The 14,647-nt window shown below is 35.9% G+C and overlaps 1 protein-coding gene across 1 annotated transcript in view; it reads right to left on the bottom strand.

Moving 5' to 3' along the window:
* LOC113771177 (auxin response factor 6-like) overlaps positions 1–4,550 on the bottom strand; it is a 41,424-nt gene extending 36,874 nt beyond the window's left edge. Inside the window, exons 1-8 of the mRNA XM_027315791.1 lie at positions 3,512–4,550; positions 2,977–3,089; positions 2,252–2,350; positions 2,079–2,135; positions 1,810–1,968; positions 1,624–1,708; positions 669–759; positions 6–85 (exon numbers count right to left, since the gene is read on the bottom strand). Coding sequence (XP_027171592.1) covers positions 6–85; positions 669–759; positions 1,624–1,708; positions 1,810–1,968; positions 2,079–2,135; positions 2,252–2,350; positions 2,977–3,089; positions 3,512–3,554 — 727 coding nt within the window. The 5' untranslated portion in view covers positions 3,555–4,550. The remainder of the gene's footprint in view (positions 1–5; positions 86–668; positions 760–1,623; positions 1,709–1,809; positions 1,969–2,078; positions 2,136–2,251; positions 2,351–2,976; positions 3,090–3,511) is intronic.
* Positions 4,551–14,647: the final 10,097 nt, after the last annotated feature.

Genomic DNA, 14,647 nt, shown 5'->3' with positions numbered 1-14,647 from the left:
GTCACTTGATAAAACTGAAGAAGGCATCACAGTCTGTGGCCGATTAGCACGTCGAATACCTAAAAGTAACTGGTTCTTCTCATTCCTGATGCATTGCAAACGAGTCAAAATACATGCTTGGGTTATAGTGTGAATATTATTTTGCATGTCAAAGAATTAGTTAGGTAGGCAAGAGAAACAGATGAAACATTAAGGTTAAAAAAGTTTAGCAGACAACTGAATCTTCACAAGTTCTATCAGTCAGGCAAAAACAAAAGCCTCTGCATAAAGAACAAGGTTGTCAGACATCTTTAGGAGAAAGTTATAGGACTGTTTTTTAAGTTTCTTCCTTTATGATTATATTCACATACCCCTCCTGTTCCTCTTAACTCCAAACTTTGCATGCTAAAATTAACTGCTGCATCCTGATCACTGTAGTAACAACCAAATAAAGTATGTGGTTGCTGACAACATCATCCCTGTTTCTGGCATTCTGCGAAATTTCCTTATTCTTGTTATGCCAAGTTCCATGACATAGATGATAGATGATCAGTTAGTTAAACAATCTCATGCAATCAAATCCTTGCATTTCTTTTCTTTACAAGAATTGAATAATATAATTCATACATCTCATAGGAATGATGGAAAATGGATAAAAGTATGAACATATTGATGACTCGACCACCTACCATATGAAAAGGACTGAATCCCCTGCAACAAGCCGTTTTGCACTTACAAATACACTCCAACCTGTAGTGAGAAGATGCCTCTTTGGCTGGCCTGTGATAAGAATAAACCATTAGTCCTGGTAGTCATCATTTTGCCAATTTATGACACATTCTACGTAATTAATTCAGAAGTCACAGTTTTCATGCAACAATTTTTCTTTCTATGTATGCGGTACAAGCTTGGATTTGACGAACGTGAATATCAATGGCTAATACTAGCTACCATGTAGACCTTGCTATAAACTTCAAAATTACCAGATAAAGCAAAAGTTAGAATAGAAAAGGGGGGAGGTGTTTGAAGACCCATGGTGAGGTATCTAACAAAAAGCAATAATTTTTCAAGTGGTCAGAATTCATAATTTCCATAATTATTCTGGCTAATTAGAAAAGTAAATTTTTTTTCTGGCCACATGCGAATGCAATGCATGATTTGCAAGAGTCATGTGTTTTTTTTCTTGAAAGTTATTAAATCACAGGTTCATGACTGGAAGATTCAAAGTCAGAATCCTTCTTTGTTGAGATGACTCAATCAAAAGAAGCCTGAGATGTTGTATACTATCACCATCCTCAAGCTTTTAAGATTATAAGAACACAGCTACCAAGTGGTGTTACTCCTTGTTGTTACTTGAAGTTAAGGCCTATGTCCTCCAACATAAAGCAGAAGCAAAAGCTTAAGTGTGCAGAGACAAATTGATCGGACCAACATGTCAAGTTTGCCTGGAAGGTGAAATTTTTTTCATGGAAAAAATGAAAGAAAAAACCTAGATTACTTTAGTGATCATGTAATTTTAACTACAGGGCAGCGGCAGTAGCTTTATATTTTCTAATCTATCCAGTACCAACAAAAAACCCAAAATCCCAACAAAAATCGCCCTGCCCTCTTGCCTCTCATGATCAAAATCGTAATAGTCCTCACCTCGGAAAATATGCCTGAATTTCCATTCATTATCATGCAGATCTCTTGCAATCAACTCTTGGGCTGGAGGTTGCTGGGAGAAATCCTGCAAGTTGGTATCAAACCATCAGATGCGTACTGCATACATGCACAGGACAGAAGGCTCAAAGCTAGATGGCCACTTCATAGGTATTTAAAAGTGTTTACCAACGGAGGGAAAACTTTTTCAGCTGCACGGCGAGGAACTGAAAAACCACCATGAGTGCTTGTATCACTTGCAGTCAATGTTTTGCAGAAGTAATTTGTTGGCTGTTTGCTGGGAGAACCCAAATCTGCAGGAAGGTAGGAAGCCTCCTTTTGCTCTTGCTGCATGAAGGCCAATTGCCATTCAAATAAAAGTTGAAAGGACAGTAAGGAGATAGAGAATCAGAAAGAAAGAGAATCAGAACTTCTTCATCAAATCAGAGTTGACATACAGGACTCAGGGGTTGCAAGGTCATTTGAGCATAGACCTCATCTGTCTCCACATCGGCCTAAAGTCAACGCAACAATGTTCATTAGAACCAGTCCTTCGTCTGCTCAATTGAAAACAAGGCAGAGAAAAAACTCTGTCTACTAAATTGAAAACAAGGCAGAGAAAAAAACTCACATGCATAGTGACATTGTGAAGTTGACAGATTAATTGTGGTGGTAAGCTTGGGTAATTAGGTATATGAGCGTCAACTTCCTTGTTGGTTGAGGCAGCGACCTACACAGTATGTATCAATAATAAGATGATAACACGGTTCATAAATTTATAATTAGGTAGAAACATTCAGCTTTGGAACTCAAGGACTAAAATGTTAGAGCAAATAGCAAACTGTCAAACTCAGACATAAGAAACAAGTAGACACCTAAGCATGTTGACGAACTAAAAGGATAAAAGGCAAAAAAAGCAGCAAAATTTTGCCCAGCCAAACAGGAAAAACATAAGGAATTATTTTGACAAGAAAAACAATTAACAAGCAATCAAACTTCTCAAATATTTTGACAAACTTTTCCATGCTCAATGTTCAAAGAGGAGAACTAGGAAACTCAAAATCTTGATAACTAAATAGTTTCCATGAGACACATAGACAGAAATAAAATTGACTCAAAAGCAAATGAACACGAGCAACTACTTATTGTATGCTGAAATTAGCCATGAAATGACATAGCCCTATATTAAGAGAGAGAGAGAGAGGGAGGCTGAATCTGGAAGACGCACAGAGAAAGTTCCCTAACCTAGAACTGTGAAGAAGGGCTTTCTGTATACATGAATTTTTTAGCCCAAAAAGTACATCACTTCAAGTAGCGACCTGGAAATCAAGGGACATGTAAAAACAAGAAACTGACCTGCTCGCTATGACCTTGAGGAAAATATACCACGCGGCTCCCAATAGCAGGTAGGGAAACAAGAGGACCAGCACATGCATGCCAAAGTTCAGAATTCAGGCACCTCTTTTCCCCTGCAGTTTCAATTTTCATCAAGACGATAGAGGCATAAAATCCTTTCAGTAGGAGGGTATTCTTAACCAATGCTTAAATCTTATGCAATCACAAGCTAAAAGACAACTTATCAAGGAGGATAGACACGCTAATCGTCCCTCACTGATACTCTAAAACGAAAAAGAGGGCAGATGAACTCCAAAACTCAACCGTACCACCAAATTTAAACTCGAGAACATTATTTCTTATAGGTGGATATGAGATTCCTTGATGGAAAACTTGATTGGAGTATCAGCTAAACTCAAGAATCTAACTACATAGTTCACATCTTAGATACAGAACCAAAAAGTGTTATGTCAAAAGAGGAAAGCAATTAAAACAGGCACAGAAACCAACCAACAAACTCAATCAACAATGAAAAAGCAAATTAAAGCAGATTCACCTTCAGGAGGTTGCTGGGTGAAACCAGCAGGAGAGAGCCTCATTTCTGTAGTTTCAACAAGAAACTCTGAAGCCACAATAGCTAATCCAAATCACTCACCAGAAAGTTCCTTAACCCCACACCAGAGTATTGCACTTACTGCACTAGACCTTCTTTCAGTGACCACCTTTTACTGCAACCCCCGGTAAGTCCTCCACTTTGCCTCCTCCAAACACACAAAAATCTCCATGCAGGGAATATATAGACACAGCCCCCTCACCACCACTACCACCACCACCACCTACCGACCAGCTTTTTTAGGAAGGATTCAAGAGATAACACTTCATAGTTGATAATTGATCAAAAATGTGCTTTTTGTGCCTCTCAAAAATCTTCAACCAAAACCAGTTCCACTATAAAAGACGATAGATTTAAGCTTCATCAGTTCTTGAATTTCCTCACCCAGCATACCCAAAAGCGCGCATATGCAATCAGGAGCTTCATATGTATCAACTTGTCAACGACCACATTCCATCCAACTCCAGGCTCCCAATTTCCCCAAAAAATCCAACCTTTTCAGCCCAAACAACCAAAACTCACAAAAACTAAAAAGCCAAAAGCTTTGCCGAGTTCACAGATCTCAGTTAAAGGAGAGCAAAAACATCAAAATTTAACCACAACCAGCAAAATTCCTCAGGGAGCTTAAGAGAACCAAAACCCACCTCAAGAAAAGACCTTAGAGAAAATCCCAGATCTTATTTTCGCTAAATTCAGTGAATTCAGCTCATAAACAAGCATATTGTGCAAATTCCATGGAAGCTCAACCACATGAGTGACAGACACTTCAATGTCAAATCTCAGCTTTCCACTCACATGCACTTTTGGCAATTAAAGGTTATACTTATTCATGTATCCAGTAGAGAATATCGTACACTAATGGTTGATTTAGAAAGCTGTGGCTTTGCTTTGAGGTGCCAGGAATGAATGATAATGCAGCAGGTAGGAGTTTGAGTGAGGGTACTAAGATGGTACTGAGTTGGCTCTGCTTCACTACTTTGTGCCTTTTTCAAGTCTCTAGACTCTCTACGCTACAGCGTATGCAGTATAAGTATGTTGTGTTATCATATATCCATCTTTCAAGTGGGCAAATCCTGTATCTACCGCTAGTGCGTTGCAATTTTGTATTGTATGTTTTGGATTTTACAGCAAATATCTAATACTACTTCTTTAGTAAATTTTAGGGATAATTTCACGAAGCTCCCCTGAGGTTTCTAATTATTTCACTGGCCTCCCTCTAATTTTTAAAATTACATTAACCTCTCTTGAGGTTAATTATTTTGTAATATTTAGACCCAATGAATAATTGAAAAATAATATTAGAAGAGAGAAAATAATATGATTTCATTATTACCCCTTATCTACTATATTATTTAATTAATTTAACACCAACCCACACATTAAACAAAAAACACTAAAACTTGTTATTTATCGCTAGGGAAAAAATCATATATAATATCAAAAAATAGTATATCATTTTATAGTTTTCACTTAATATAAGATTCAAATTATTTTTTTCAATTCAAAGCCTATTGTCAAATACGATCAATAATAAATAATTAAAAAATTTGCAAATATTACAATGAACAAACTTTAACATCACAAATATTCTTGTCAACATATTAAGGTTTGTTTCTGGAATTTTTATGGTATTAAAGTACACTCTTTGTAATATTTTGATTACAATTTTTTTTTGATTATTTGTTGTTGATTTTGTTTGACAATTGATTTGTAACTAAAATAAGTAATTTGAATCTTACATTAAGTGAAATATGTAAAATGATATACTATTTTTAATGTCATATGTGATTTAATCCCTGATACAGCAAAATTTAGTGTTTTATTTAATATTTGGGTTGGTATTAGATTAAAAAGCAATTTAGTAAATGAGGGGTCATTCTCTACTAAATCAATCGAAAATGACCTGCATTTTAGGATATTTTTGCCCTTGAAAACTTATAATAGCAAGTCAAATGTTCTTTTTTTCGGTTAGTTTACTCGCTAAATTGACTATATGACTCAAAAGGCCCATTTTAAGGAGTTTAGAGATCTTTTTGGCAAAAAAAAAAAGTTGAATGACCAAATTATGCCATTTTAGACAATCTATTGACCATATTTGCTATTTACTCTTTTGTGATTATAATTATGGGGGCACTATATAATTAAGCTTAATATTCATATGCACAGACTTTTAGCCATTACCTCTCCAAGTTCAGATGTATTTTCTAATTTACTATTATAGTTTTAAAAAATTAACAGTTTTTTAAATTAACAGTTGAACCCCTCTTTTCAATCTCAATGAATAGTTAATAGTTTAACAAACCAATACTGCAATTCTAACAATGTATAATAAACCTTTTATTAAAAGGAAATTGCTCAAAATGTTTCTTACATTTCAATAAATGAATTTTTTTTGTCCTTCATTTTTAAAATGGTAACTTTACGTTCTTACAAAATCAAGTCAATAAAATTTAATTCCAATTTAGATTTTCGACATCTTTTTAGCCCGATCCATTTTGTAACTTATACATATTTTTTCTTTTAGGGACAAAAAAGCTAGATTACAATTGTAGTTAAATAAATGACTCAATCCATGTTCATTTTTGCCTTTTAAAAAATGAGATTTGTTCTGAATATATTTATTTTTTCTAAAAAAGTGGGATCTGACTCGATTCATATTCATTTTTACCTCTAAAAAAGTGGAATCTGACCTTGTTGTCTATAAAAAATGACTACATATGAGTCATGTAGTATTTTAGGTTAAAAAGCAGTCGAAAACCTAAATAGGGATTAAATTTTGTTGAGTTGAATTTGTAAGAAATATAATGTTAATATATAAAAAATTTTATTTAAAAAATGAGAAAAATATTTTGAACGATTTCCCCTTTATTAAGTACATGGTTATACAAACCCATATTGCACTTCTAAAAATGTATACAAACCACATATAAGTAGTATACGTGCGCAATGCAATGCCCAATAAAATGCTTGCATGTATTGGTAAAAGTAGATGGATGTTTCCCTATCCATATATTTCTATGTTTTGTCTGCAATCAACTGTGGCACCGTCGCTATTATTAATTTCTCACATGTCAATTTTTACTGTGCCAATGAAGAGAGAGGAAAGTGACATGTTCATAGGTTTTGTCATGGGACGATGAGTGACAATTTAGGGAAAGGGCTCAGTTATTCTTAGACCTCCAAGATTCCAACAATTGCTATTCTACCATTTTGTTTTCCTTCGTCAATCTTGTCGTGGATTGTTCGGTAACTTCCTTTGTTCTTCACTAGTTTCTAACTTTTGTAATAAAAAGCAAATTACACAAAATGTCTTTTTCGAAATGTCCTTTAGTAACTCCATGTTAAAATGACAAAGTCTTCTATGCCACAACCAAGGATCTTCAATTGAAGCTTTAAGACATTTTAAGCTAGAAGAATCAATTTTATCAAGAACCACAATATATATGTCGTTGAACCTCTTACCTTTGAACACAACATTGTATTTGGAATCAAGCACAATGCATTCATGCTTTCTAAACAACACATTCAAGTCTTTATCACACAATTGACTAACACTAAGCAAATTATAACTCAAGTTATCAACTAAGAGCACATTATGAACAAAAGTTTCACCATCCTTACCAACATCACCTATTCCAATTGTTTTAGCTTTCACATCATCACCAAATGTCACTTTCCCACTTGATCTTGATTTCAGCTTTATGAACAAGGAGGGATCACCGGTCATATGCCTTGAACAACCGCTATCAATGAACCATTTGGACTTGTTTGAGCATTTTTCCTGAAAAGAGAAAGTATTTGGTACCCATTTTAATTTTTGGGTCCATAATAGTTAGCATTATATCTAACTAACCACATGCATTTCATCCCTTTGTTCAGATTTCTTTTCACATAGCAATCGCTTTTCAAATGCCCTCTTTGACAACAAAAACCACACATAATGGAAGAGTCCTTAACATGTACTGGTTTGACATATCTCAATCCACCTTTTCTATATGTTGTGAAACCATGTGCATTTTTGTTGTGTGCAAATGTTCTTTGAAAAATAGTAGGATGTGTAGGTGACATGTTCCTTTTGATAAGCTCCTGTTTTCTTGCTTTTAAAGTCTCATCCAAATTGTCCATTCTCCTTTTTAAATCACCATGTCTTTCCTTCAGCAATTTACAAATATTTGTCTTTCTGTCAAGCTCATTCTGAACATCAAATCCGGCTCTTACAAGACATTCATTGTCAGTCCTTAGTTGTTTATTTTGTTGAAGGAGACAAGCATTTTCATGAATGAGAAAAGCAATTTTCTGTTTTAGCTGCTTGTTCTTATCATAAGATTCCTTCAAAGCATTATGCAGTTTTTCAACAAAGGATTCAAGATCATCATCTTCTTCATCATCACTTTCAGATTGAGAGTGTACGGAAGTTACCTCATTATCTCCAATAGCCATGAAGGCCATTTGAGCTGATTCTTCCTCTTCTTCAACTTCCCATTCAGAGTTGCATTCATTCCAAGTGATCTGGAAGTTGTTGAATCTTGGCTTTCGATCAGCTTTTCCATCTTTCATTTTCTTCATGGGGCATTCGTTTGCATAGTGTCCAGGCTGTCCACATTCATAGCATTTGTCCACTTGCTTCTTGTTGAATTCTTGTTTTCCTTTGTTCCTTGCATTTGATGAATAATTTTGGAATTGATTGCTAGGTCCTCCCTTTCTGAACTTCCTTTTATTCAAGATTCTTTTGAAACCTCTTGTGATGAGAGCAAGATCATTATCATCACCATCCGAATCTTCATCATCCAAGTGAGCTGGATCATCTTCACTTTGAGTAGTCTTTAGAGCAATATTTCTTTTTGCTCTAGCATTCTCTTCCTCCTGCACTTTAGATTTCAGTTTTAACTCATAAGAGGTTAGTGAGTTAATGATAGATTCAATAGGCACACAACTTAAGTCTTTAGCCTCCTCTATTGCAGTCACTTTATTTTCCCATTCTTTGCCCAATGCATTGAGAATTTTTCTGTTCTTCTCTCCCAAGGTGTACTCTTTGCCCAACACCTCGAGATCTTTGATCAAGTCAGTGAACCTGCAAAACATTTTGTCAATATCCTCAAGAGGTTCAATCTTAAAAGATTCATACTTTGTGACCAAGATGGCCTTTCTCTGTTCTCTCACATTGTCACCACCCTCATGGATTTCTCTTAACTTATCCCACATTTCTTTGGCTGATTTACAGCCTTTCACTCTAATTGATTCATTTGAATCTAAGGCACTATAAAGAACATTCATGGCCTTGGCATTCAATGTGAGGTTAGTCCTGTCTTGAGCATTCATTTCAGCTCTCATTTTTGGCCGAAGCAGCCCTGTATCTGCATCAAGAAAATTAGCTTCATGCGGTCCTTCACTCACAATAAACCACAGTTCAATATCAATAGATTGCAAAAAGATAATCATTCGTTCTTTCCAGCTAACATAGTTAGAGCCACTGAACATGGGAGGCCTAGTAAAAGATTGCCCCTCAACAAACATAGCATGACTGGTTGTCATCTTTACTCCAAGCCGTTAGAGCTTAATCTCAAGGAGACCAAACTCTGATACCAATTGTAAGTCCCAAAGACAACCAAGAGGGGGGGTGAATTGGGTTATTCAAAATCTTAATCAGATTTAGGCAATTTTTGCTAAATGAAAATTTACCTTCTTTTCTAGTAATGATCAACCAAGTAGATTAGAAGACAAGAGCAATATTGATCAGAAACACAAGTATAGACAAGCAATGAGAATTTTATTAAACAGAAAAGTAAATTGGGGATTCAAACCAAGTGTCTACCAAGCTATCCTCAAACTTGAAGACCACACACTAGGAAGAACAACTTCTCTTTGATTGAAGACGATCAACTAGATGTACAATGGAGGGAGCACTTCCTCCTTGCCCTAAGCCTCACTTAGTCAAGCTAAGAAGTTTTACAATCACTCAGAAAACCCTCAACAAAGCTACACTAAAGATCCTTTCAATCACAAAAGAAATGCTCACCAGAAATTCACACCACTTTAAAACAAATCTTGCTTTTGAGACTATTTTCTAGCTAAAATATCTCTTCAGAACTTGTAAACAAAGTGTGCAAAAGTTCTTCTTTCGTTCAGAAAGCTTGCTTTTAAAGGGGAACAAAAATGGGCTTCATTAAAGCTTCCAACGGATAGAAGGCAGATGAAGGGTCAGCTAGCCGTTGGGGCTTTCGGACGTCCGACGATCAAATCATCGTCCGATCCAAACGTCCGAAAATCGCCAAGTTGAAGTTCGGACGTCCGATGAGATTTTTGTCGTCCGACAGCACAGCGTCCGATCGTAGGCCGAGAGCTAGCAAGTTATCTTGGAATTTTTCGGACGTCCGATCTGGTTGATATGCGTCCGAGGTGTTCGTCCGATCCTTCCGGACGTCCGACAGTTTCCTTTCGGCCGTCCGACCTGATTGTCCTGTTTTTGCTTCTCATTTTGGTTGTCTTGCATTTCATGACATATTTGAACCTGATTCTTGGATAGACAAAAACACTTGTATTTGAAGGAGGTTAGATAAACATTTCAAAGTACCAAGAATGACAGTATCTTTGATCGGAACAAAACAATGACTAAATTCGTTTATATTATTTCAATCTTGTTTGCCACATCCAACCCATCGTAGACTGGAGTCAATCAAACATATGCTTTCCTTGTTCCATCAGGCCTGATCAATCTTGGTCAGTATAAACGAACTTTTGTGATCATCAAAACCAAGAATAACAGAACAGTTGGGATAGACTCTACTTAACCTCATCATCGAATTTTTCTCCTCTAATTCAGATAGGATTATCTCTAACAGACAAGTAAAAGTGTACTATAGCGGTGAGATACTTATGATAATTTGTTTACCTTTTCTGCTTTCTTGCGAGTTTATATCTCTCTTTAATCCTTAGCAATAAGTTGAAATCCTAATCCAAATATGTCCTTTTATACTGGAAGCTCTATCGGCTCCAAAATCCCTTGCAGATTCCTTCTAAGTTCTTTTCTTATCTCGTACCCTCTTTGGATCATTTTCTTGGCCATCATGATGCTAGTTTCAAGTGCATCCTTTTTTTTTGAAAACCCATCCGACTGACATGATATCGACAACGCGATGAAAAGAATTGAGACTCTTTCTACTACTTTCTTCATTTGAATCGGAGTTGATAATCATGGTGTAATCATTTTCAGCGTACAGAACGTTGTAGACACTTGAGAAGTCCATCATTTGGCAGACAACTTGAAATTGAGCGGGTCCTATCTCTAATACTAAGTCAACTTCACTCATTGACTCTCTCCTTGCACCATCAAATCCTCTTATTACAATCGCTGATGGGCAAAGTCTAACATCACAAAATCCAAGTTTTACAATGTATTCCACAAGTAGATGTTCAAAGCGGATTCGTTTTCAATCAAAACTTTGACTAATAACTTTTCATTACAATGCACTGAGATATACAACACCTTGTTATGCTCAATGCCTTTTGCAGTCAAGTCATCGTAAAAAAAACTTATATAATTAGAAGTCAAAACATTTTTCACGACGTGAGTGAACTTATCAACTGAAATATTCTTTGGTATGTGAGCTTCACTCAAGATCTTGAACAACATCTCTCTATGTGGCTTAGAAGTCAAGAGCAAATTCAGAATAGAGATTTGGGTGGGCATTTCACCCAATTGCTCAATAATCCGATACTCGCTCTTTTTCAGTATTTTTAGAAAATCTAATGCCTCCTTCTTAGTCACAGTTGGTCTTAGCGATAGTGTGAGGACCCAAAAATTTTCTTATATTAATCTCATATTATTGGCTTATTTAAATATTTATTCACCCATTTTCTCTGAATAATTTATTTCAACCATTTTAAAATCATTTACATGGAACTATGCCTTACGTATATTTTTAAAATGTTCCGTTAGCAAATTTAAATTTTTGGAAGTTCGTTTAGTGAGAAATAACGAATATACGTTTTTTGAGGCAGTATTCGATCTGAGAGTGCAATGATCTTGGAGATTTGAGGATTCATGCTTTAGTCTTAAAATAGTTATTTTTATGATTATTTACCCTAGTATTAGTTACTTATATTATCATTACAAGAATTTCTTTTAAGTTTCGCTTTATCACCCGCAAATTGGAAGTTCGCGTTTTTGGCATCAAATCGACCCAATGGAGATTTAAGAAATTTATTCTAGACTACTAAGAGTGAATAATTATGATGTTAAAGGAAGTACATTAGAGGTTTAGTGCACAATTAAAACAAACTGAGAAAAAATGAATACGAAACGCGCGCGCGACACTATTAAGAGTTGACCTTTGAAGGAATTTTAACCCCAAACACTCAAGCTTCTCCAAGAAGCTTCATTCATCAGCCTTCTCTCTCTCTCTCTCTTCACTCACCATAGCAGGCCAACCTCCAAGCAAGGAAGCAGAAGAAAACTCCTCACCATTTCACTCCAAATACTACTCCATATCACCTTAAACTTTGCATCCAATCTCAAAATTTCTTGGAGATCCACTTAAGCTAGAAGAAAGGCATCATCTCATGCTTTTCTTGGGGCTTTAGAGGTGCAAAAATTTCTGATTTGTCTCAAGGATTAGGAGGTAATCATCCAATCTTTTAATCTCGATTTTAGTGAGTTTAATCTTGGCTATGAAGCTTGTAGCTTCATTATTTAGGTTATTATTTGAATTGGAATGATCGATGTGGGTTCTATGAAATTCCACATTGGTTGTATGGACTGATGTGATGATAATAAGTATTGTTTGTGTTAATTATGTGCTAAACAAGATGATATTAGTTAGAAAAGTGAAAGGAAAATCGAAGGAAATTGCATAGGAAGACCGGCCGAAATCTGTCCTATTTTTACCGGGCCTTTGGTTCAAATTTTTGTTACTCAAATGACTTTGAAACTGATGTATAAATGTTGTATATGATGTGTGGAAAGTTTCTACCAAAAATTATTTGAATTGGTTGGATAAAAGTTGAATTTTGCCAAAAAAAAATCTGGAAATTCGTGTGACAGTGGTCCTCTGGCAATGTTCTTTGAACGAATGTATATCTCTGTCCAGACTTCAGAATTTAGTGCCATCAGTGGCATTCAAAACTAGACATCCATAGTTTTCTAACGATGTATAATGTACCTTCTAATTCGAACTGAGTCATCTATAGTGATTGATCAAAGTCGGCTGCCCTGTTCTGTTAGCCCATTCAAGAGAAAGGTAGAAGCTGCAAGTTGTGGCCCTATTTTCTCTCATTTGCAAACTGAATTTCAAAATGATTTGTTCTGATGAACTGTAGCCTTATGATTCTAGTTTCTAACTCCACTCACCACACTCAATTTCAAGTTGTATTGAGTGAGATATAGCCCAATTCCCGAACTGTACCAAAGCTGGAAAATCCTAATTTTGCTAGCCGAATGGCCTAGCTTGACTTGGGATATGTTGTTCTGAAAATTTTGGTGTCAATCACCTACCAAATGTATATTAAATGTTTCTTGGGCCTTGGTTTCACAAATGAGTTAGATAGGAATTGATTTCATTGGGTAAAGTGTTTGCAAAAGGAAGAGAAAACAAGAAGACATATTTGTCTTCGAAATTTCTTGAATTTTGGTAGTTTTGTTAACTACCTTTCCGTACCAGTTTTTATGTGAAATTTGATACAGGGGTAGTTCTCATATGAACGTTGAATTGTACCAATTTTGGTATCATTCTAAGACTTTTGATATATAAATGAGATGCCAAAGTTGTTCTTCCAAATCTGGAAAATGGACCGAACAGTCCTTATTTTTGACCAACTTTGAGTTGCTATATCTTGACGCTCAAAACTCCGAATTTAGTTCCATTTGTTTTATTTAAAATCTTGATTAGAACTCTAATAATTTTGTGAATTTCACAGGCTAGTTCACTTTCTGTGAATTTTTTCGAATTTCCAAAGTTTATCGAAAACTAAGACTGAAACTGTCTTGTGGGTACAAGTCAGTCACTTTAAGCTGAAATTTGAATGTCTTCCACTGTTATTCTTGGTTTTGATGATCACAAAAGTTCGTTTATACTGACCAAGATTGATCAGGCCTGATGGAACAAGGAAAGCATATGTTACGATGCTTTGGATGTGGCAAACAAGATTGAAATAATATAAACGATTTTAGTCATTGTTTTGTTCCGATCAAAGATACTGTCTTTTAAGTATGTCTAGTTTGTCATTCTTGTTACTTTGAAATGTTTATCTAACCTCCTTCAAATACAAGTGTTTTTGTCTATCCAAGAATCAGGTTCAAATATGTCATGAAATGCAAGACAACCAAAATGAGAAGCAAAAACAGGACAATCAGGTCGGACGGCCGAAAGGAAACTGTCGGACGTCCGGAAGGATCGGACGAACACCTCGGACGCATATCAACCAGATCGGACGTCCGAAAAATTCCAAGATAACTTGCTAGCTCTCGGCCTACGATCGGACGCTGTGCTGTCGGACGACAAAAATCTCATCGGACGTCCGAACTTCAACTTGGCGATTTTCGGACGTTTGGTTCGGACGATGATTTGATCGTCGGACGTCCGAAAGCCCCAACGGCTAGCTGACCCTTCATCTGCCTTCTATCCGTTGGAAGCTTTAATGAAGCCCATTTTTGTTCCCCTTTAAAAGCAAACTGTTCTGAACGAAGGAAGGACTTTTGCACACTTTGTTTACAAGTTCTCAAGAGATATTTTAGCTAGAAAATAGTCTCCAAAGCAAGATTTGTTTTAAAGTGGTGTGAATTTCTGGTGAGCATTTCTTTTGTGATTGAAAGGATCTTTACTGTAGCTTTGTTGAGGGTTTTCTGAGTGATTGTAAAACTTCTTAGCTTGACTAAGTGAGGCTTAGGGCAAGGAGGAAGTGCTCCCTCCATTGTACTTCTAGTTGATCGTCTTCAATCAAAGAGAAGTTGCTCTTCCTAGTGTGTGGTCTTCAAGTTTGAGGATAGCTTGGTAGACACTTGGTTTGATTCCCCAATTTACTTTTCTGTTTAATAAAATTCTCATTGCTTGTCTATACTTGTGTTTCTGATCAATATTGCTCTTG

Source organism: Coffea eugenioides, chromosome 5 (assembly GCF_003713205.1).
Source record: "Coffea eugenioides isolate CCC68of chromosome 5, Ceug_1.0, whole genome shotgun sequence".
Classification (NCBI taxonomy): Eukaryota; Viridiplantae; Streptophyta; class Magnoliopsida; order Gentianales; family Rubiaceae; genus Coffea; species Coffea eugenioides.
This window is presented reverse-complemented; position numbering and strand designations above follow the sequence as displayed.